Genomic DNA, 25,586 nt, shown 5'->3' with positions numbered 1-25,586 from the left:
TTTCTATCATTATTACAAAACATTAAAGTGAGAAAAAATCCACCATGAAACAAAGTTTGAGTTTAGTTGCCTTTTTTTTTAAACTTCCTTGTAAAACAGCCCAAAGGAGAAAAAAAACCTGTTGTTGGTAAGAGACGGAGGCCGTCATTATACTCAAGTCCTAGAAAGATGGGGTGACCAATGCGTCCAATTAGTCCTTCCTATCTCCTTTCCTATCCACTGTTCCTTCACCCCCGGAAGTGTTTAATTGGCGGCCATGATAAATAGCGTCCAAGTTCTCTTTAAGGCCAGGAAAAGAGGCTCAATGCTTCCTTTATAACCTCCTTTAGCCTAGGAAACACTGATGCATCCTTTACCAAAGGAGACGAGATAATGTTGACCCACAATTCCTTGCAGCAACAACATTTAAAGGGACACGCACACCCGAGCACTCACAGAAACTCACGATAACCAACAAGTAACGGAGATCATGTCAGTTACCAATGCAATAATATCCCTTGAACAACGTTAAATAAATAATCTAAAACCCATATATTATTATATGTAAGACATTATCAGATTATAACTGACATAAAACAGAAACTCTGTGGTGTAAGAAAAAGATTTCAGACATTTTTAGCCTCGTTATGTTTTATTCAACATAATTCATGGAAGGTGAGTGTGAGCAAGTTTCACTTTTGTTCCTGATTTACATTCAAACCTCGTGATATTTGAGATTATATCAGTGGAAAGTGTTATGAATGAGCTTTTAGTCCATTTTTGAAAATGTGTTGTTTTTTCACCACAACAGACGTCACTAACCTTCGCTGCCGTCAGATTATTACATCACCTTGTTGAAGTGTGTCTGATTGTCAAAACAAACATGATGGCCGTTTCCTAACTCCTCTCCTAACACTTTTTCTTAACCTCGTGACGTCATCCATAGGAAAGGAGATAGGAGGGTCTATTTGGATGCAGCCAAAGTCTGTGACCAAACAAAATGGTGAAATAACAACAAATACAAATAACAAAATAACTTACTGACTTGCACGCGTGTACATGCCTGCACACCTAATAATTTTTTCTAAGTGTTTACATGTCACGCAGACGGTGCTACATACGATATCCAGTTGTACTGCTCCTTTAATAACTCAGCATTTCACTTTTTATCTGAGTTCTTAGATTGTATATCCTGTATCAATAACTGGTTGTGATCAAATTATCTCCAGATAAATTCTAATAAAACAGAAACTCTGATCATCCTATCATCAAAAAGATCCTCTGATTAAAAACTCTCATCCTCAGTAACTGTTGACAGCAGGATGTCGTTTGGAGCTCATTTACCCTCTGGACAGCGCTCTCTGGTGATGGCAGGTCTGTATTCATGTCTGTATAAACATAGACACGGTGGATACAGATGTAGGAGCAGCTTCTGTCTGTGAATACAGGGTCTAACACAGAAGCAGAGAGGTCCACTGCTTCTCCCATTAGGTTGGACTCAGGCTCTGAGCGGGAATTCCAGGGCCTCCAGCAGGACCAATTCAGACTCTACCCTGGGTATGAGGCTCCTTCTTGGGCCTTTGGGGAACCGCTGCTTCCCCCAGTTCCATTTTTAGGAGTTTTTTTTTTATTGAAGATTGGCATGAAATGGAAAATGTCCTCCTGTTCGTCACACCCCACCTGTTCCTCACCAGGTCTCACCACACACATTGAGAAGCATTGTATTAGATACAACGAATAAATAATAATTAAAATACATTTATTAGTTTTATTTGTTACTCACAGGTAAAAGGATGAACCAAATGCACTCAGACAATTCCCATTCCCAACAGATAAAAACTAAACTAAGATTCAAAGATTCAAGATTCAAAGATTCAAAGTATTTATTGTCATATGTGCAGTTAGAAACACGTTTCCCTGTACAATGAAATTTTTGCTTTGCCGACCGCCAGTGAATGCCTACGTAATAAGAGAATAAAATCAAGAAGTATAAGAACTATAATAACTAACAGTGGCATGCAACACTGTTACTCAACAAAACTTGTACATGAATAGTTTGTTAGACTCAGTAACAGAACAATAACATCAAATAATAAACAACACTAAAACACGACAAACAGAAAAAAAAGTACCATTAGAACTCATCGAGTCCTTGCTAAATAAAGACAAAATAGATCCCGAACCACAAACATATGTTAAACAAAGTGTCGTTGTGGCGTTTCTCTTATTTTGTGGGTTTAATCTTCCATTTCAGACTAAACTTTGTCAATCCCAGACTTTCCAAATGGACACGAAGCTAAAAAACAAAGATCATTACATTAAAAGTGGTTTTGTTCTGTTTGAAGAGAATCAAATGTTGTACCTGTTGGAGCAGTCGAGTTTCTACAGCAGCACTGGTTAAGTCAGCGTCGGTTAAAAACCTAATCTTCACAGAAATGTTCAGCTGCCTAACTGCACCGTGCAGGAAAAGTTGAGTGTTAGTGAGCTTCACGTTTACCTGGAGAACTTCTGTTACTAAAGCATGTGACGTTTACCTTGTTGGCAGATGAAGATAAAGGGCTGTGTGCATTGAACATCGTTCCACTGGTGTTTCATGTCCACAACAGCGCAGTTCTCAATGGCGGAGTCTGGACTGCCCGACCTCCAGTTTGTGAAGGAGTTCTGGCTCCCGTCGACCCATCTCCACCTGATACGATAGAGGCCGATCCAAGCCTGACTGCCAGAGGGAATGTCTGCTGTGGCTTTGGAGTTGTCGTCACTGTTCTCTATCGTTGCCAGGTCTGTGTGGTGTTTCCTGCAGTATTCCTGCGCAGAGGTCCATGTCTTCTTCTCCGGGTGGAACACAAAGGATTTCTGGTTTTGTCCTGAAACTACAACAATGAGAACAACACTAGGCAGACCCTCCAGGAAATGGCGATGTTGCGATTAATGCAAATTCAACCAATCCCCACAAATTCTGCGCAGCCCTGCAAATTTGTTGCAAATTTCCACAATTTTAACCAATTTGATGAAAGATTGCGGTCAATTTGGTGGCACAACGTGGCTGAAGTCTGTTCACCTTGTGTACGCCACATCAACTTCCGAAGCCGGAAGCCTGAATCAGCTGTTGGGAGTCCCCCGGTGCGAGCGGAATCACCATTTAGTCTGGTTACAGACAGTCGCAATAGCTTTTGGGCCAAATAGCGGCAGACGTGTCTCACGAATGCAGCTGTTTAATGATCTCCTGCTGCTGTAGGAGGACTTTTAAAGAAAATAACCCAATTAAACCTCTACTATTATATATGATCTTTGATAGAGCTTCATTACAGGTACAGTCTAAAACGGTAGTAGTGGCCGATATCACTGGTGCTTGCGCCTCCTTGTGGTATCTCAACGCACACATTTATGCTGCGTTCACACCAAACGTGTTTCGTGCGTCGAAATCGTGCCTCACGTCCCTAGTTGGACACTTGTGCTCATTGAATCAGTACGCTTGTCACCAGCGTCAAAGACACTCTGGACGCACATCCAAACTAGTTGGGAATAGAGTGCGTTGAGTGTGTTTAGGGGAGGGGTTTCTCTGTTGCCGGTGGTGTTTATACAATGGATGATATTGTGGTGATCAGTTACGTTCATAATTCACCCAGTGACTGTGAAATGATGGGGAACATTATTGTGTTGAGAAGGTGGTGTTTCCGGTCGGATGTATTTTGGTGTGACTCAGTGTGTGCACTGTGATGTCAGAGGGCTATAGAGAAGTGTGGGTGAATGGAGAAGTTTAGAGTTCCTTGCTGAACACGGCACCTCCGACTCCCGTTCATCAGCTCTACATTATCAAAAGGGTGGCTTGGCTTTATTTGCACCTCGGCAGAGCTGCACTCAGACGTGTCGCTTTCAGCGCTACTTCCATCTCTCTGTAGTAGCATTAGCTTTATCAGCTAACTTGGTCTTTCTGCCTTGAAGACTGATACCACGTTTGTGCACAAAATGTTTTTAAGTAATCAACGCTCCAACAACAAAAATAATCAAAATCTCTGTCAGACTTGCTTCCTACACCATCAGCCATGGAGAGTTTATCCCTCTTGACCTTTGACCTAATGCTGAAGAACCGAACCAGAGCGAGAGTGTGAAAAGGCTTATTTTGGGACCAGGTTTTTGAAGCTCTTGAAAATGAATTTCATCAAAATCAAGCTAAAGGTCCTAGAGTGGAAATTCTGGGCCTAATACCGGAAGACATTGATGGAAATGCTAGAAAATATCTCTTACAAATAATGACAACAGCAGCAATCAAATGCATTACAATGAATTGGCTAAAACCAAAACCCCCCAGCATATAATTTGTGTACTGAGAAACTTAGTGAAATAAATCAAATGGAGAAAATCACATGTGCTTTAAAACTCCAGAAATAAATATTTTTTACTAGATGTAAACCTGCTGAGGCCATAATCATGGAATAAACCAATCTTGTCAGTCCCACATAGCTGGTTCATGTTTTGCTTGTTTTTGGGTTTTTTCCTTTTTTTTTCCTTTTTTCTTTGATTTTTCCTCACCTTTTAGAATTATATTGCTTTGTTAAAATCTGATTGTTACTATCACAACACAAGATGGATACAGGTGTAACATTTTTTTAATTTGTCATAAGTTAGAAAATTGTGTTTCAAAATGTACTAGCTCAATGGTTTGTCACTTGATGCAATATTGAAGTGAAGCAAAAATAAAACTCATCTATTACTGGTACCTAGTGGCATACCTGCCTGTGAAACGTGCACGTGTGCGGTTGTAAGCAAGTACGAGAGTGTGAACACATTTAAAAACTCTACATTCTTATTAAAAAAGTCAATGTCAAATAAATAATTCACTTTTTTTCTTCCCAACTGTCATTGCTGACGGTATCACGTTCACAAAATATGCCAGTAAGGGAGGCTAAGTTTCAGTTTTGGTTTCAAAATGGAACGAAAAGAGGATTCTACATACTGCAGCTTTAAGCTATAAGATCACAAAGCACGAGATTTTAAATGAGATTATGAGCAAAATGTGATATATTTGTGCCTTTGCTGCACTTGGTAAGGTTTCAGTCTCCAGTTTACAGAGAATGATAGTGTAATTTTATCCCAAAACACATGTTTTGGAAAGTAAATTCTGTGTTTCAGATCAGTTTTCCATGATCCTGTAAAATCAGAAGTTCTGTGAGTGGAGTGGAGTTGATTCTTACCATTTGAACAAATAAAACTGTTTGAATGATGGCAGGGTTTATCAGTCCATGTTCCTGCTGCAGACATCTCCACACAGAGGCTATCCCACGTCCCTGAATTTGGTTCATGAATTAACCAGTTGGAGTATCTAGTCGTGCTGTGCTCAGAGGTTGCTGACCATCTCCAGGAGTTGCTGTCATTGCGTAAGGCATTCCAATTGTGAACATGGTCTATTAGGCCGATCAACGCATCTTTAGAAGGTCTGGGAGGGAGCTTGCTGATATCATCCATGCTGTTTAAGGTTGCCAGTTCTGTGTAGTGAGTTTGGCAGTACTTCTGAGCTGCATACATGGTTTTTTTTAAAGAAACAAGGTGGTACGTCTTCATAGGGAACTTTGAGCAGCAGCTGAGGGTAAACCCTGCAGAGGGAGAAAGTAGAACATCATTAAAACACCAAATCCATTCTCCATATTAGTGTTGGATTCAGTTACACATGACAACTTTTATCACAGCAGGCCATGTGACTGTATCTGATCTGGGGGTCACATGATCACCATTCATGAATTTGTGTTCCTTCTGACAGATCCTGACATACACTGAATTAGTGAGTGAAGAAGCGCTAGGTGTGTGTGTGTGCATGCGTGTGTATGTGCGTGTGTGTATGTGCGTGTGTGCATGCGTGTGTATGTGCATGTGTGCATGCGTGTGTGTGTGCGTGTGTATGTGCGTGTGTGCATGCATGTGTGTGTGCGTGCGTGTGTGTATTTGCGTGTGCGCATGCGTGTGTGTGTGTGTGCGTGTGTATGTGCGTGTGTGCATGTGCGTGTGTGCATGCGTGTGTGTGTGCGTGTGTGTATGTGCGTGTGTGCATGCGTGTGTATGTGCATGTGTGCATGCGTGTGTGTGTGCGTGTGTGTATGTGCGTGTGTGCATGCGTGTGTGCGTGCGTGTGTGTATGTGCGTGTGTGCATGCGTGTGTGTGTGCGTGCGTGTGTATGTGCGTGTGTGCATGCGTGTGTGTGTGCGTGTGTGTATGTGCGTGTGTGCATGCGTGTGTGTGTGTGTGTGTGTGTGTGTGTGTATGTGCGTGTGTGCATGCGTGTTTGTGTGTGTGTGTGTGTGTGTGTGTGTGTGTGTGTGTGTGCGTGTGTGTGTGTGTGTGTGTGTGTGTGTGTACTGTGTTTTTAATCTCACCAAGGATGAAGGCCAGGGTCCCGTAGTGGTCCATGTTAGAAAACATGTAAACAATTTTATTGATCCTCGAAGAGCAATTCAGTTTACAGTCGTGTCCGTCTTTTCCACTAAAATGAAAAGACAAATGTAACATTCATGGCAGCACATAGACAGTTACAGTCACCTCTCAGTATCACAGATCAGCATATGGAAGATACATTAAAAGCAAAGATAGGAATAAAGTATGCAAATTAGCTCAAATCAGAGCTTACTGTAATTTGGGCCGGATCCTGCCAGAGCAAGAGCACCTCCCAGATTGTGACGGGCACCTATTTGATTGGATCCAGCATCTCGTTTATTTATTTTTTATTATTTCCACAAAAACTGAATGTAAAAATTGTGTGTTGTTAGCCTTAAAGACGGTATAAAATGGTTAAAAAAGGCAGATGGATTTAAAGGGTATTTTATGCCAACAAGTGAAGCTAAGCCTGAGCTAAAAAAAGTCCAAGTTTGTTTCTGTGGAAATTGCAGAGCAACAGCACAGCAGCAGTTAGCGTAGCGAGTAGCAGCACCTGTAGCGATGATGCTAATGCAGGAGAACCTGCCTCCAACAGACAGGACACAGGAGGAGAACTATCCAGGGGACATGAGGAGGACTCAGGGACAGAGATAAGTTAAAGTTCTGATATAGACATTAAGACAGAGGTTCAGTTCAAAGCTAAGATGATCTGCTGCTCTAGGTTTATGAAAGACAAGGCTGGCCTGGGCTGAAATATGTGAAAAAGTTGTGAGGATACAAAGTTCTTCTTCACTTTTGGACAAATAGAAGTTATAAAAAGTTATATTTAGATTTTCTGCTGTGCTGCTGATTCATTAGAGGAGTTATGGTATGGGTGTAAAAGTTAAAAGTGGCTAAATTGATTGATTCATCATTCTTTTACTCAACGTTTAGGTTAATTGGTTGTTTAAGTGCACGTGATATTATTAGCCCGTTCAGTTAGCAAAAAGCGCTTTAAAACATTTTTTATTTATTTTTGTCTATATTTGTCTATTTTTGTGTAAGTCCTATATTTGGTCCTGGTTTCTTTCTCACATGGAGGTTTGTGTGAAAACATCCTGAAATCAGAGGAAAGAAGCTCATGTTGCTTTATAAACATGAGACAGAGCGTGGGGGCGGGGCGTTCTCCGGTACATACATAGACTGTAGATAATACATACATAGCACTGCGCGAAGGATGCTGACATGCTCACCTTTGTGGGCGTGTCTGTTTAAATAGTAAATGGACTTGATTTTATATAGAGCTTTATCACCACTGAAACAGTCTCAAAGCGCTTTACACATCAGCTCATTCACCCAATCACTCTCACATTCACACACCAGTGGGACAGGACTGACATGCAAGGCGCTAGTCGACCACTGGGAGCAACTTAGGGTTCAGTGTCTTGTCCAAGGACACTTCGACACATAGTCAGGTACTGGGATCGAACCCCCAACCTCTCGATCAGAAGACGACCCACTACCACCTGAGCCACGGTCGCCATGTTTACATGTCAATCACGGCAGAGAGCTTCCTGGAGGCGTGGCTTCTCCAGCTCAGTGTCGTGTCAAATTGGTCATCAAAGTGGGAACGCGTCATTAAATTGTAGCTAAGTGTTTGTGCTAGCCCTGCAGTAAGAAAGGAGCAAATCACCCTCTGACTAATGATTGATTGGAATCAATGAAAAACACACTTTATCATGTGTTTGAAGCCCTAATAGAACTTTATCATGTGTTTGAAGCCCTAATAGAACTTTATCATGTGTTTGAAGCCCTAATAGAACTTTATCATGTGTTTGAAGCCCTAATAGAACTTTATCATGTGTTTGAAGCCCTAATAGAACTTTATCATGTGTTTGAAGCCCTAATAGAACTTTATCATGTTTAAAGCACAGAAAAGTTTATTTAGCTTAACATGAGCCCTTTAAACTTAAACGTTCCCATTTATAGAAGTTGAGGTGGTCATTAATCAGCCCAATTTCCAGATTCATTTCAATTATTGAAGTCTTTATTCAATTATAAATCAATTTTCAATAACCATCATCCATTAGATTTTGGATTATTACTGATTTATTGATCTTCCATTTAAAAGTAAGCTGCTGAATTATTTGACTTCTCTTTTAATAATAATAATAATAATAATAATAATAATAATAATGCTACAGTGGATGACAGAATTAAAACAATACAACACAATATATATTAAAGTGACAGGACTTTAGAGTAACACCTCACAGCACCTTCAATATTATAATATTATAATTATCATATTCAAATTAGCAAGAATCATCTGTTTTTATTGCAATTTATAAAATGTAATAATTTTTTGAAGAATAAGAAAACATTTTTTGTCTCTCTCAGAATCCAAGCATTGAGGCAATTTGTGAATTTATTCTCAACAGTATGTATGTACCTGATGTACCTGAATGAAGATCCTGGCTGAGTTATTACACCGTTGATCAATTATAGCTTTGATTCACTTTTTTTCTGTTTTGTATCGCCATGTTTTTGATTTCTGTCTAAATATATATGATCACACGTTTAGAAACTTGTATATATTCCTGCAAACCATGTACAACAGAGCTCTGTGGCTCATACAAATATTTTCAAATACAATCACGTAGATTCATTTTGCATCTTGGCTTTTTTTCCCCTTTATTAGTAGTTTAACTGGTCCTGGGACTTTTATTTTGAAGCAACTTAACTATCAAAATATGCCATGTCATTGATGACTACAAGACACCATCTATACTTGTGACAGCTAACAATACTACACTACTACTACACCAACACAAACATGACACAGCTAAACCATAAAGCCTAGAACGCCAATAAAATGCCACCAAAAAGCAATGCTGCAGAATTTAAACTGAAGATTATATAATAATTGTTCAGAAGAAAGACAGAGAATTCATAATTTACTGGATTGAGTGATTCAGAATGGAATGGTGAACTTTATAAACTTGTTGTTTTTCAGCTGTAAAACTCATTGGACACTAAGCATGGTCATTATGATCAGAGACTCCTCTCCATGTACATAAATGTTTTTACATGCCTTTTATGTAAAAACTGGACTACATTTTAATATTTTATTTTTATATATCCTTACTGTGGTGCAATATGCAGTTATATATGTTAATTGTAATTTCCTTGACTGTTATTAGATCATCATAAAAGCTAAAAGTAAATTAAGAAACTTTAATTGTATTTATTTAACTTTTGATTGTGTACAACTAAAGTGTTGCATTAACATAAACCTACCACATTCATAATAATAATGTGTGTTCAGTTAATTGAACTCACATTAAATAAACCTAATTTTGTGTAGGAAAATCAAACATAATGTTGTTGTGTTTGTGCAATTGTCGGAACCCTGGTCGATGGTCACAAGGCGGTAAAAACACTGTCGCACATTTGGAATTTTATTACACTTTTATGACTCAAAAACCGACAATGGAAAAATGGACCAAGGAAAATTTCATTTCATTCTTCATCCTGCAGACCCCCTACCGACGACCTGCAGACCCCCTACCGACGACCTGCAGACCCCCTACCGACGACCTGCAGACCCCCTACCGACGACCTGCAGACCCCCTACCGACGACCTGCAGACCCCCTACCGACGACCTGCAGACCCCCTACCGACGACCTGCAGACCCCCTACCGACGACCTGTAGACCCCTACCGACGACCTGCAGACCCCCTACCGACGACCTGCAGACCCCTCGCTGACACTCACATCATCCTCCCCAAAGAACACACATTCCACAGAGATAACAGGGATGTAACCTGACACCCTACACCAGAAACATATTTTTCAACATGAAGATTGAAAAGGAAGAAATTAAAATAAAACCTATACACCATCCAACGCTTTAAACGCAGAACTGTCAGTTCTAATACTCTCACTCTTGCTCTTACCTCTGTCTATTCTTCCTCTTTGCATCTGATTTAAACAGTCGGAAGTTTTTCATTTTAGTGAATTTTTGAGAAATTGATTGAACTTCTCTCCAGTCAGGAAGTGGCTACCAGCCACTTCCACAATGACTAACTTTAAGTTTTATCTCCATCTTTTAAATTAACCAAGCAGTTTTTCATTTTTGGAGCCAGTCAAGTTTTATTGCCTCCCATGAGTAAACTTTAACGAACTCTAGCATCTTTAATTTGAGAACTTGTTAGTTATACCCATCGACGTCCAGGAGTGGTGCCGTGTAGGAGAACCAGAACCCATCCAGTCCGACAGTATCCCACGGGCCCGTACAGTGAATGAGCGGAAAACGTCCTCGGAAAAACGTAGGAAAAGCTTTTTCCCACACACTGCTGGTTACACAGAAGGACCTGCGGTCATCGCGCCTGTTCAAAGGAGGGTAAATTGCACGTGTGACACACCGAAATGTGTTGTCACATTTTGTAATTGTGTTTTGTTATTTAGAATGACTATTATACAAACATATCTGTATTTTTCTAAAATAAGTTAGTTTGAAGGTGTTTCTGAATGAACCAGCAGGGGGCAGCACCTCCCCTACTGAGCGGACTGTCTACTCTCTTTTCTTCTGCGCTCTGCTTCAGGCTGGCAGAGGCAAGAGAGCGATGAACAGCTACAGTCGGCTCAGTGTGTTTTCTTTGTCTTTTACAGGTTCGTAACTGAAGTTTAAAACATAGAATGTTCATAATATGATTGATATGTAATCATAGTACATGTCTTACAGGTTGTGCTCAGTTTATACGTGTAGAGAAAGTACTTAAGGTTAAGAGTGCCAGCAGTGCCTCGTGTATGACTGTTAACTTTTAGTTTTACTATTTTTTTTAGATTTTAGTTGGTTAAAACCACTCCTGAAACGGTGTGAAGTATAGAAATAGATAAGGAATCCTGTTCATGTAATAAATTAAGACTTTGGCATCAGATACATGTTATATGCGTATCCAGTACTTCTGTCAGTTGATATGGGTTTTTCCCATTGAGAATATTGCACAGTAGCAAAAATGCTAATTTAGGTAATTTTACCATAATGACCTGGTGGTTATATTGATGATGTTGAACAGTGGGATGGGATTTAATATGTTGTGTGGTATCAAAGTGTTTAAACTGCACTTAAGTAAATAACATTTATTGTGTTCTGGTATTTAGACATTTGTTTAATAAAAATAGTCTGGCAGAGGCAAGAGAGCGATGAACAGCTACAGTCGGCTCAGTGTGTTTTCTTTGTCTTTTACAGACATCATTTAAGCTGTTTCCAGGTGCCGCCCCGTACCTGTTACACACGCACAAACAATTCTGGCAGAAAGGTGGTTTATAACTTAACAAATTATCTCAATCGAAAATTCTAGATTCATAGTCCAATAATTTATTCATTTAATAAAGTTTTATTAAGTTCACCATGCTTTGTAACCTATGTGAATGGCTGCTTGTATAATATATAAAACATTTTTGGCACCCGCAGATGGAACGTTGAATAAGTTAAATAAATAAAACAGTTATTAATTTTCTGACATTTATTTTGAAAATTTGCTTCGAGCTGACGAGTTCACAGCTGAATCTAAAAATAGATCCGAGCAGCGTAACAAGTACTTCCGATCAAGAAAATCCTATGAAACACAAGCTGGTGATAAAAAGGCATTTCCTTAACCATGTTACTATAAACTGTTACTGGTGCAGATTCGACTCAAAAATAGCTTAAATGTTGACTAAACGGACTGAAACGTGGAGAAATGAGAATATTCTTGTAACTTAAGGTTTAAACCCTTTATAGCTGCTGTGAGTGTTGACATTGCGGTGTACGCTTCAGCTGAGCTCCTAGAATAAGTCTGTGTGAGAAAAGCATCATAAAAAGCAATACATGAAGATTTCAGCCCTGTGTAAGAACACTGTGATTTTAAATGAGGATTCTGGCCAAAATCCTTTTAAAACCCAGTCACTCCAACCAAGTTGTACTTCTCCATAATTTAGCATCCAAAAGCTAAACGGAATGAATTGTAAAACTTGTTTAAACTCTAAACAAAGTTTTAACTGAGTAGCCTTGCCTTGCCAAAGGAGGCGCTCTCACTGAGTGGTAAAGATCACACGAAGAAGAGAACTTCCTGTTTCCTTTGTTTACTTCCGGTCACCAAGTTTCTCTGCAGCAGTTTGGTGTGACCATTGATAAGTATTTTTAAAGAACATTTGACCACTTAGAAACGCCGGTAATGCTCTGAAAGTGTTTAATATACTTGTGGTAAACTGACGCTCTTGTGTTGAAACTATTAAACTTGTTTACGCAAAGATATTCACTATTAAGTGCATGCTAACATTAGCCACTGAAGCTACAGCTAACCCTGCTAACAAGCTTCAATGTGTATGCTGACTTTTAAACGGATTAACGTTGTTGTAACTCAACGAAGTACAAGTGAACAATATCCGATTAATTTTTGGAATTGATAATTAAAACATTATCGATTAATTTTCAGCCTGAAGGCTTTTAAATCATTTTTCTGGGAAGAAATCCCTAAGCCCTAACACAGAGAGGTCATTCTCTCATTACTCCTCGCTTATAAAAGCCATTGAAATAAATAGATTAATTAAATTTAATCATTTAAACATTTTTCAGAATTTTACATTGGTAATTTTAAACTGTTAAGTCAACTTTATCAGTTAAAACACGTGTGTTATACATATGAAAATACTATTTCACACCAATTGAAGCAAAAGACAAAACTTACGATATAATAAATTAAAAACTTTTATTCTTATCTGAATAGATTTGATGATTTTTATTTGAAATCGTTTAAGGTCAAATTTCTAACTGAGCCAGATAAAATAAACAACAATGTATTTCAGCTAAAACAGTTACTGGTCTATATTTTAAAGATTAACTTTGTTTTTTTTCTTTGTGCTTTGACACAAATAGAAACTTAAATAACTGCTTTGAAATTAATCTCCCTCAAAGTGGAATAGATTTTAACCTTATCTGAAGTGTAAGAACATAAACTTAACTTTGTATGGGAATTTTTCAATAGCTTTTAATAAGATCAGTTACATAAAGACAGATTAACCATCTGAACTTTTCTTTGAAACTAACGAGTGAACTAACCCTGTACGTGTTTTCCTCTGAAGTTAACTAACAATAAAGTAATGAACAAAAATGACTTACTTTAAAAGCAAATTAATGTGGGAAACAAACCGTTTCATTTACACTTAAGCTAAGACAAATAAGACTTGTTTATCAAAACACAACTACAGAACTTTAAAGATAAACTTAATGAAGTTCACAGAAAATAACTTGATTTTAATCTTTAATTGTGTAAATCAATAATCTTCCTCGATAAACTGATAAATAAAGCTTCTAAAATTAAAATTGTTCTAGTAAACACAGAACAATGTTGTTGAACAGACTGTATTTATTTTAGTCACTCAAACTATTTTCAAATACAAGTCTTAACCTCTTTTAAATACAACTAAAAGCCTAGACTGTGTTCACCTGTTAAACTCTCAAAGTTTAACTAAACTAAACATCTCTATCACAGAGATTGTTATCACAGATAAATACATTCTCAGAAACAGTCAGCTGTAACCTGAATAATTTAATAATCACTGACTCATTATATTGTGCCAAGCTTACACACATCAACACTAATCAAAATGGATTCCCTTTCTCCTAGCAGTCCAAACCTGGACACCAACCTCCTTTCACAGCTGGAAGCTGCCCTCAGGGGGGCGCTCTAAACTTCTAGCTCATCCCCAGAGCCGATAAGTAGTACACCAACGCCTACCGAACTCAGCTCGCTTTTAACTCTCATGTCTCCCTCTGATTCCAACAGGTCTAACGCAGACCTGACTCATGCTTTTGGTAAGTTGGCACTTTTAATGATGTCACAGCTGAAACTGGCCCAGGAGCAGAACCAGATGCTTCAGAACAAGTCTGACAGGCTTCAAAGCAACCCACAGACCAGCGATGATGAGTCTTTATCCTCAGAACAGGATAAAAGTGAAAATCTGCTCCATGAGAACCAGATTTTGAAAGGTGAAAATGATGCACTCAGACACGAGGTAAGATACATCAAGGAAGATTTCACCGATGTAAATAATCTCTTAAAAGAGCAAACACTGAAACATGAGGCAAATGTTCAGACACTTTCAATCACCAATCATGAACTGACAGCTCTTAAAGATGAGAACAGCATGCTAACACATATCAGAGAAAATTATTTATTACGAATTGACTCTCTTGAACGACAGATACGGAATGCGGAAACCGAATGCAGACATGCTAGACTGCTTCAGCATCAAGCTGAGATGGAATCAGCAACAGCACGGCAGGAACTGCATCTAAAGCTGTGGGATGACACGTCTCATCCAAAACCCAAAGACCTGGGTTGAATAGCACTGAACCTCACAAGGTTCGAGCCAAACCTCGACGATCCAGGTGAAATTCATGCTTATTTCAATGACTTGAAATTTTTCTTTGAACGTTTTCCAAACGCTTCTTCACGTGACAAAATCTACGTGATAAAAGCCTCTTCAAGCAAGCAAGTCAGTCTGTTCATTGACAGACAGCCACTTGATATTCGTGATGATTTCGAAGCCTTATGCAAAATTCTGATTGAAGAATATTGTAATGAAAATGAAATCCAAACCGGCTTCTTTGCTCCACATTCAATCACCCAAGCAGCCAATGAAAGACCAGGGCAATACTACAACAGATTGCTAAAGGTTTATTTCGGACCAAAAAATGAGCCCAAGATGGAAGAAGAACAGTTTTTCAAAGAACTTTTCTTTAAAAACCTGCACAGTTCCACCAGCAGACATTTACATGTAGTGGTGGATCCAAAGAAATTATCCAGCCGTGAGCTGCGTTCCTTTGCTTCCCGTGCTTTCATGCTGAATGACCAATCTCACAGGGAATCGGTCCATCAGGAAGTGTACGCATTTGACACCAGGCCACCAAACGATGACCTGATAAATGATAACGTAACATGTTCACCTTTTGTTCTTTCAGAAAAGGATCCGCAGCTCGTGCCACACAAACGTTCACGTCTGAAACGCGCGGAACATGGTATGAATAACACAATGATCCAAAATCTGTCTGATCCCAACAGACACGCCTACCAAAATGACAGGGACAGTTGCAGCGACACATGCAATGATATGCAAAACAGAGCCCAAATGGATCCGGCACCGCTGCTGGATCCCACTCCAATCACACCTACAGGTGATGAAAATCCACCTTTCAAATGCATTTTAGGTGAGCTCAGCTTGGGAAATAACAACAGACTTTATGTCGACATTTACCTTAACGACACTGTTAATTATGAAGCAGTAGTTGATTCTGGAGCCACCGTCTCCATCATGCCACGTGAACTTTTCTATCTTCTCTGCAACATGTCAAACCCAGCAGATGTTAAAGTTGAAAACTGTCATCTAGAGATCATGTCATATGATCAGACACCTGTCACTGTGAGAAAAAGAATGTTGGTGAACGTCGACTTTGGACAAACAGCCGTTGTTCATCCTGTGTGCATTTCACCTGATCATTCCAGCTCATTTGTTATAGGAAGGGACCTACTGGAACGCTTTGACGCCTTTGTAGATCTCCAGAGACTTGAGCTTTACTCACAACGGGAAACACCCAAACCATGTGAGTTTCAGCCTGATGTCAGCAGAGGCAACTATCCGGTGTTTGAAATAGCCCGACCAGAGCCCGCCCAACAGCCGGAACATAACCTGGTAAGACACAGCCAGGCAGCCAACACATGCAAAGCCTCACTGTGAAATACCACCGCTCAGACCCCAGCCACCACCCATTTCGTCTGTACACGCGTACAGCGACACTGAGCATTTGTCTTACAGCTCTCGTCACAAGCAAACACCCACACAGCCTGCTCTTACTGTTTGTGACTTGAAATTCTTCCAAGAGGACGATCCAGCAATTCAATTTATGATTGATTTCCTTTCAGGCTTCATAGACTGTGAGCCATCAGCTCATGAATTCAACTCGTACCCAGATCTTCAAGATCTCTTCAGATCAAAAGATCACCTGCGTGTTGTCGATGACGTTCTATTTCATACTCATGACAGAACCACTTCCCTCACGCTTATGCTTCCTTACTCGTACAGGGGGAATTGTCAACTCAGAACTTTGGTATTCAGCTAAAATTTAAAACTGAAGTAACCAAGTTTATCCCGTTAAGTCACCAAACTTTGAAACCTAATATGTTAACATTGAAGACTCACCAATGGAACTCTGCTGTGCATGTTCTACTAACTCCTCTGTAGTGTAACAGACCAACACCAACACTAGGAGCAGTTTAAAACAGAGCATCACCAGCGTCGACGCCCACATTCAAACAAAGGGGGGTGAAAAACAACTTTTAAACTCTTTTAAACCATAGTATCCATTCCCATTTTTAAAAAAGCTACAAAAGCATCAACAAAATTATACTCCAGCAGTAAAATCTGATTATAAAAGAAATAATTCAGAACATATCCCAGCATTAAAATTTGCCCTATAGATACTGGTATTACATAATATATGCGTCTGAACGCAGTCGCCACTATAAGTATTCCCATGAAGCGCTAATTTACAATACACACATATGCTTTTGTTATTCATTTAAAGTGATCAAATCTCACCTATTGATGAACATCACAAGTTCTCGTCACTTTAGTTCAATCTCATAATTTGTCCCAAACAACAGGATTGTTTTGTTCTCAAAATTATAAACCATTTAGAAACTTTTCAGAGTATCATCAATTTAGATATTCAACGTAGTAAAATTTTCCTTCCTCCTCCTCCTCCTCCTCAGAGCGTTAGAAAACCCCTATAAATCCCCTATAAAAAATTGTGAAACTGCCTAATTTATCATCATGTTAATAGCCTGTAAAATAAACATGTACATATTGTAAACGCTGTGTTTTTATTGACATTTAAACTTTTATTAAACCTCTATTCTGACGTCAAGAACCCACTACAAAAACAGGGAACTGTAGCAAATAATTAAAATAAAGTGATCTAGGACACTTAAAACTCAATTCTAGATGGCACCTCTGGCAACAAACATATTAAAAATTAATAATTAATATTTTTTAATATGAATTACCCTTTGTTCCCCTACACAATGTAGTAACATAATGTAGCTTTAAAGTAATTTACTTGGGTTAGATTTACTAATTATACAATATTCACATTAATAGTGTTTTACTTTTCATTTTTAAACAATGCAGTTGTGTGGAACCATTTGACATAACGTAGTTAAGTAAAATCAACATTTCTTTTCTTAGAGTGCTCATAGAAAGAGTTGAGCTTTACAGGAGTGTTAGCATTTATGTTTGTGAAATAACCACTCACAAGAACAGGAACCATTAAAAAAAATCAACTCTCACTTTCCGTTTACACACCGAACCTCAAAGAACAAACCTGAAAAAGTGTTACGAAATAAATAAACCCTTTCAAAATAAACTTAATAAACTGTACTCACTTGTGATGAAAAACGATTTCATCAAAGTTTACTTACAAAGTGGCAGCTCTCCTGATGCGTGCGTGCACTGGTTCTTCTTCACACCTGGACTGGCAATAGGTGTCATTTACATTTGCAAACATTTCCAAGGAAAACCCACTGATTGTCACCTCAGAAAATGTAAATGTGTTTGATGTAAATCAAATACTTTCCTTAACCTTACAGGGAAACAAGACAATGTGGCTGTTTAAGAGAAAAGAAACTTAACACTTGAACTGATGGAAGCTGCGTTGCCAGGTTGGGATCCCCCAACCTGAAGCACACTGAGGCTAAATATCTCCATTGATTCACCAGATCTTTAAGCAGGAAAGTGAACAAGTAGAATATCAACATGTGCTTATTTGATCCATTAAACTCACGTAGACACATTTCATTCACACATTTTGGAGATTTTCAGAGAACGTTGGCTGCTAGTGGGAGGCGCCTACTAAGTTTGTTTTTGGTGGCCAGTCACAAGGGGTTTGTTTGGAGCAGCGGTGCTCGGGGGTGGAGCCTTGTGGCTGGCAACGGCAATGATGGTGATAGTGATCCTAATAGCAAAAAAGTAATTAATACTTTTCCATTTATCATTTATTTTCACCACACACACACACACACACACACACACACACACACACACACAAAAGGGAAGTTTGATTTTTAGCTTGTTCCCATATAGTATACTTCCTGGTATTTCTCACCAACTCGATCTATTCATACTATCTAATGTGAACGCACTGCATACTCATTTGACGTCAGACTTTGTATGATTAGTACGTTAGTATGAATAGTACGTTAGTATGAGTAGTACGTTAACATGACTAGTGCGTTAGTATGAAGAGTACGTTAGTATGAGTAGTACGTTAGTATGAGTAGTGCGTTAGTATGAGTAGTGCGTTAGTATGAGTAGTACGTTAACATGACTAGTGCGTTAGTATGAGTATTACGTTAGTATGAGTAGTGCGTTAGTATGAGTAGTGCGTTAGTATGAGTAGTACATTAGTATGAGTAGTTCGTTAGTATGAGTAGTGCGTTAGTATGAGTAGTACGTTAGTATGAATAGTGCGTTAGTATGAGTAGTGCGTTAGTATTAGTGCGTTAGTATGAGTAGTACGTTAGTATGAGTAGTGCGTTAGTATGAGTAGTGTGTTAGTATGAGTAGTGCGTTAGTATGACTAGTATGTTAGTATGAGTAGTACGTTAGTATGAATAGTGCGTTAGTATGAGTAGTGCGTTAGTATTAGTGCGTTAATATGAGTAGTACGTTAGTATGAGTAGTGCGTTAGTATGAGTAGTGCGTTAGTATGACTAGTATGTTAGTATGAGTAGTGCGTTAGTATGAGTAGTACGTTAGTATGAGTAGTGCGTTAGTATGAGTAGTGCGTTAGTATGAGTAGTGCGTTAGTATGAGTAGTGCGTTAGTATGAGTAGTACGTTAGTATGAGTAGTACGTTAGTATGAGTAGTACGTTAGTATGAGTAGTGCGTTAGTATGACTAGTACGTTTGTATGACTAGTGCGTTAGTATGAATAGCGCGTTAGTATGAGTAGTGCGTTAGTATGAGTAGTGCGTTAGTATGAGTAGTACGTTAGTATGAGTAGTGCGTTAGTATGAATAGTGCGTTAGTATGAGTAGTACGTTTGTATGAGTAGTACGTTAGTATGAGTAGTACGTTAGTATGAGTAGTGCGTTAGTATGACTAGTACGTTTGTATGACTAGTGCGTTAGTATGAATAGCGCGTTAGTATGAATAGTGCGTTAGTATGAGTAGTGCGTTAGTATGAGTAGTGCGTTAGTATGAGTAGTACGTTAGTATGAGTAGTGCGTTAGTATGAGTAGTGCGTTAGTATGAGTAGTGCGTTAGTATGAGTAGTACGTTAGTATGAGTAGTGCGTTAGTATGACTAGTACGTTAGTATGAGTAGTGCGTTAGTATGACTAGTACGTTAGTATGAGTATTACGTTAGTATGAGTAGTATGTTAGTATGAGTAGTACTTTAGGATGAGTCGTATGTTAGAATAAGTACTACACAGGCTTGCGGAGTGACGGGTTACACGGTAACAGCGTTACGTAATCTGGATACAAAAATAATAGAACTGTAATTCGTTACAATATACAGTATTTATAAACATGTAATCAGATTACCGTTATTTCTTCATAAAAATGGGGATTACTTGGTGGGATTACATTTTAAAAGCAAGCGTAATATACACCGTGCAGCAGATACACATTGTGTGCGTGCACACATTGTGACATTTCACAACACTTCACCATAACAATGAACACTTGAAACCAACTCGCTGCCTGCCTAGCTGTGTGTGTGTGTGTGTGCGTGTCGTCATCCAGAGATTTGACGTCCAATCTGAAGAAAAGCAGGTAAAATGATCTGAAACACAGAAATACAGTAAGATAAAATGCAGCTTTGTTAGCTTGGTAACCTGTCAGCACCTACACTTACTACTAAAACAGTACGACATAACTAGTATCAGGGGATTGGACTGAAGTAATGCCACAAAAAGCTTCATCACCCAGTTTATATCGTAGCATCTATACGGTCGTTGGAAAGAAACTGGGCCGATTCGTAAACACAAGCGCACACCGTTATTATCTGGTCACTGTCTTGTTTGTTTGTGAAGTGCTCATGGCACTGAAGGTGACTCAGCAAAAGCTGGAGACCCTGAAAAGAAAAAGGATGGATGGTGACAGAGCAGCTTGATATGCTAATGAGATGTACTTCAGTGAAGAAGAAGTCTTTACGGAGGCCAGAGATGAAGCAAAACAGCTGCTTTGACTGAGAAGGGATTTTTCCATGAATTTGCAAACTTTGCATCATTTGCACAGCAGTGTGTAAGAAGAAAAGGCTGCTCTGATCAGGGCTGGTAGCATCCATCACATTAGTGGTTCTCAAACTTTTTTTTTTAGCCCAAGTCCCCCCTTTCTCTTATAGATTTATTTCTATAGTTTTTATCATTTCCTGTCACTCCCTCCTAATGTGAGACCAAGACTGACCCTTAAATTATCAGGTCATATTTTAATCAGGATCATTTTGTGTATTGTGTTGTTGTTTGTCAGTTCTTTTTATTATTCAGTATATTCTTCTCTTATTGTGTGTTTTTGTTGCCATTTTTGTCTGTTGTTGATATTATTTAAATTGGTGGTTAAGGATGCTGGCCTTGTAATCAGAGGGTTCCCGGTTCAAGCCTCACCTGGGCCATCACTGTGGGATGTTGAGCAAGTCTCTTAACCGCAAAATGGCAGACAAATTTCAACATATGTGTGTAACAACATATATACATGACAAATAAAGGCTTATAGCCCAGTTTAATCTAATATATTTTTTCTCTTATTTTGTGTGTTTTTCAGTGTTGTTTTGTGAGTTTCTGGTAATATTTATTATGATGATTATTTTTAACTAAAAAATGTACATTATAAAACCTCATGTTTTTAATGCTTTCATTTGTTAACTTTCCGCACTCTCTCTAGTACCCCCTGTAGTGCCATCGTGTACCCCTAGGGGTATACGTACCGCCATTTGAGAAACACTGCATCACATGATGAGTTCAAATGTTTTTTTAAGTTAAGTCACTAATTAGTCTTTGATCTATTGTAGACAACGCTGTAATCAAATATACAAATCAAGATATGAGAGACTTTGATCAATGACCAACTGTTCATCAGTTCATGCGAAGCGACAACCAAATATGTGATGTTCAGTCATATTTAGTCTTTACACACACAAAGAAAACCACATAAATATAGTAAATAAAATATCCATAAATTGCTTGATTCCAGTGGGTCGTCTGTAAGTTTTACATCAGCTGATCAATGAGAGCAACAATAGTCTGACTAACCTTTAGCTCTATCAAAGATCATCTATAACTCTAAAAGTTCAGTTGGTTCCTTTTTTTACAAGTCCTCGTAGAACAGGAAGAAGAATAAAAACCTTCTCCTCAGGGAGACACTGTCGCCACCATATACAGGTGTATTGATGTCGTACCGTTGCATTAGTGTTGCCGGTGGTTCAGATGGATACTTCTGTAGTGGATTGTCCTCCACTGATTGTCTTCAATGTTCTCCCAGACTCGTCTCTGTCCTAGTCTCTGGTGTGGGACAGAGCGTCTCCGTGGTGTCTCGTAGGTAAACAGCAAAACTAGAGCAACAATAACAGCTTCATACACACCTGAGGGGTTTTCCATAAAGCCTGTTATGTTCAAACTCAAGTATGTTCAGGCTCAAATGAGGGAAACTCTGAGTATCCCATTCCTAAACATGAGGTATGATCTTCTCTGAGTATGTTACCATGGTAACATTGTCCATGAACTAAATCTTTTCGCTGGCAGGTTTTATCAAAGAAACCCCGGGTTTCTACCTGGCTCCGCCCACCTGAAGACAGCTTCTCAAGGAACACTTTAATGTACTCTTCTCTGACACACATTAGTAACATCACACAACACAGACGTGGTAGTGGTAGTGGTAGTTTTATTTATAACATTGTGGATACAGAACATTTAGTGAAACACACTGAGTGGTTGATCTGCATAAAAACATCGACTGACGTCTGTAGTAAAGTTCCCTGGGTACAAACCTGTGGATAATATAGGAACTGTGCCTGAGTGTGTAGGGTCAGGGGTTCGAATCCAGGTTGTCATATTTTTTATGATGTATTTTTTGGACGTCCAAACAACTCTGGCAACTACATTAATTAAAAATCAATATAAATGACGCAACATCAAGCCCTGGACCTTGTTTTAACATATGGTTTAGATATTGATCACCTGACAATATATCCTCAAAATCCTATTCTTTCAGATCACTTTCTGTTAACCTTTGAATTAAAAATATCAGCTTGCTTAAATTCTGAGAGAAGAGTACACTTTAGTAGATCACTGTCTGAGAAAGCTGTAGATTTAAAGATTTAAAGATTTAGTTCCATCATTGCTTACCTCTGATTCATATGATATATCAACAGAGAGTAGCTATCAATGTCTACAACAGAGAAAATATATGACCTTGTCAACAGTGCAATGTTGTCACTGCACACAGCTCTGGATGCTGTTGCTCCGCTTCAAAAGAAGATGATTTGTCTTAAAAAGGTCGCTCCCTGGTATAATTCTGAATTGGGTCTTTTAAAACAGGCATCGCGAAAATTAGAAAGGAAGTGGCTCTCTTCAAACATGGTAGGAGTTCATAGTGCCACAGTTCTGTTGAACCCTCTATTCCTGTTAACCTGAGCAGTGACGACTTCCTCAACTTCTTTACTGATAAAATTATAACAATTAGAAACAAAGCTAATGTCCCCCCTGCAGGAGTGCTGAATAATTTATTAAACAAAGCAGCTCCTGAAATATTCCCAACATGTAGCTTTTTACATAGTTTTACTCCAATTGGTCTATCTGAACTGACCTCAATAGTTAGTGCTTCTAAACCAACTCCCTGTCTTTTAGATCTAATCCCAACTCCACTATTTAAAGATGTTCTTCTACTAATTAGCACTAATATGATGAACTGGATTAATACATCTCTAGTAACAGGTTATGTACCACAGGCCTTTAAAATCACTGTAATCAAACCTCTCCTTAAAAAACCAACCTTTGATCCAAGTGACTTGTCAAATTATAGGCCAATATCTAATCTCCCTTTTGTTTCCAAAATTCTTGAAAAAGTCATCACAGGTCAACTATGTGATCACCTACTTATGAATATGTTATACAAGAGCTTTCAGTCTGGCTTTAGAGCCAATCACAGCACAGAGACTGCCTTAGTAAAAGTAACCAATGATCTCCTCTTAGCCTCAGACAGAGGGTTGGTCTCAGTTCTGGTGCTCTTAGATCTCAGTGCAGCCTTCGATACAGTGGATCATCATCTACTGCTGCAGAGACTGGAAAGTGTTTTTGGGATTAAAGAAACAGCGCTGGGTTGGTTTAAATCCTACCTATCAGACAGAACCCACTTTGTTCATGTTAATAATCTCTCCCCCGCCACAGTTAATCATGGAGTTCCACAAGGTTCAGTTTTGGGGAAGAGCATTCAGCTACCAGGCCCCTCACCTTTGGAACCAGCTCACAGTCTTAGTACGGGAGGCTGCTACCCTCTCCATCTTTAAGGCTAAACTCAAAACCTACCTACTTATATGCTGAAGCGTATACTGTATAATAGCATTAACTTAACGGCTAGAGCGGACATGGGCTCGTCTGTAAACGGTCGCATTATCAGACCTTGGAGTCGCTGTTAGCTTACCAATAAACGGGAGGATATTCGTCACCTTTGTAATAAGTGCTGACTAGGCCACTGGGAGTGAGGCCCAAGACCAACACAGGCTGACTTGATAATAATGTATCATGTTTTTCTGCAGTCAGTGTCTTCTCCTCATCCTCTCTCTGCTCTGTTTCAGGTGTCGTGAAGCTGATGATGGCAGTTCCTGATCTTTGGTTCAACTAGTGTGGGACACTCTGATGTTCTATCTCTCTATCCTGTTCTGTCCAAAGGCAGCTCTCTACGCTGCCTTTGAACGTAACCGTGCTATGCTAAATGCTATACATAGGTTCACAGTGAATTGAAATCACTTGACCGCTGCTGCTACGTACTCTAGCTAGTGGGCGGGATAACACTACAGGCAGGAAGACAGCACTCGAGAGTGAGAAGATTTTTCATACTTTGTACAGTGAATGGAACAAAAGGAACAAAGCCTTGCCCCCTGCTGCCACCCTAATTTGTACACACGGGCACGGAACTATGCGGCCGCGGTCCGCTGACCGGTAATGCCCCACTGCCACTTCCTGACTGTGGAGCCAACGTTCTAAAACACCAACAAAAAAGACGCGGAAGTATCGCAAGAGCGTCACGGAAATGCGTTGTTTACATTGGCGCACGAGAGGAAAGAGGTAAAACATAGCTGCCAACACTTACACATTTGCCGTGAGCAGTGAGCACACATTTGTATCAGAAACAAAGTTGTTGGGTCTGCACTCTCTCTCCCCTCCCTCCCTCTGTGAGTGATGTTCCACTGCCTTCAGACATCAGTGTTTGTGCACATGCAGGTTTTGCTGTTTGAGTGTGTTTTGTGCACTGCAGCTTGTGTGTTCACAGATTGTGTAGGTTTGAGTGTGTGTGAGACAATGTGCACTGACGTGTGTGTGTCCAGTGTGTGCTGAATGTGCACACGTTTGGGGAGCATATGTATATGTAGCATCATGATCCGTGTACCCTTCGTTCTTTGGTTATTCGGTTTTAAAACCAAATCAAAATAACAAATAACGGTGTGGTTATTTTTGTTGTACATCATCATATGCCTCTTAAAAAATAAGTTTTTCTACTTAAGTTATATAACAGTGTGGCATCATTAACATGTCAATGTTAAAATAATAATAATAATAATAATAATAATAATAATAACATGTCAGTGACACTTTTTCCCATCTTCTTACAGTTTGTTACAGTGAAAACAACTGATTTAAAGCCATAATTTTGTTTGTAAAATTAAAAACATGTTGCACCGTAGTAAATTAAACTAGGAGATACTTTTTTTTATCACTCACACAATTCCAAGTCTTACACTTTGTTAAATGTTACAGAATAGTTCTTCAATGTGATGGATGTGATAATGATCCTGTTTATGTTCATGGACAGAAGGTGTTTTTCTGTGTGGATGTTAGTCTCCATTTCAGTAAAAATGAACAGTGTCCAGCTATTGGCTAGGACAGGGGTCTGCAACCTGTGGCTCTGGAGCCTCATGTGGCTCTTTGACTCTTTTTGTAAT

General features: G+C 39.1%; 2 protein-coding genes across 2 annotated transcripts in view; one reads left to right on the top strand and one right to left on the bottom strand.

Annotated features, from left to right (window-relative positions):
- The window catches only part of LOC114477622 (NACHT, LRR and PYD domains-containing protein 3-like), a 425,926-nt gene that overhangs the window by 6,069 nt on the left and 394,271 nt on the right, over positions 1–25,586 (top strand). The window lies entirely within an intron of this gene.
- Positions 2,002–17,906, bottom strand: LOC114477627 (macrophage mannose receptor 1-like). Its single transcript, XM_028470053.1, has 6 exons — positions 17,849–17,906; positions 6,346–6,452; positions 5,172–5,570; positions 2,514–2,849; positions 2,342–2,430; positions 2,002–2,275 (listed from the first exon to the last, which is right to left on the bottom strand). The coding sequence occupies exons 2-6, from the start codon at positions 6,389–6,391 to the stop codon at positions 2,204–2,206; spliced, it is 942 nt and encodes a 313-aa protein (XP_028325854.1). The 5' UTR covers positions 6,392–6,452; positions 17,849–17,906; the 3' UTR covers positions 2,002–2,203.

Source organism: Gouania willdenowi, chromosome 16, assembly GCF_900634775.1.
Source record: "Gouania willdenowi chromosome 16, fGouWil2.1, whole genome shotgun sequence".
In the NCBI taxonomy this organism is placed as follows: domain Eukaryota; kingdom Metazoa; phylum Chordata; class Actinopteri; order Blenniiformes; family Gobiesocidae; genus Gouania; species Gouania willdenowi.
This window is presented reverse-complemented; position numbering and strand designations above follow the sequence as displayed.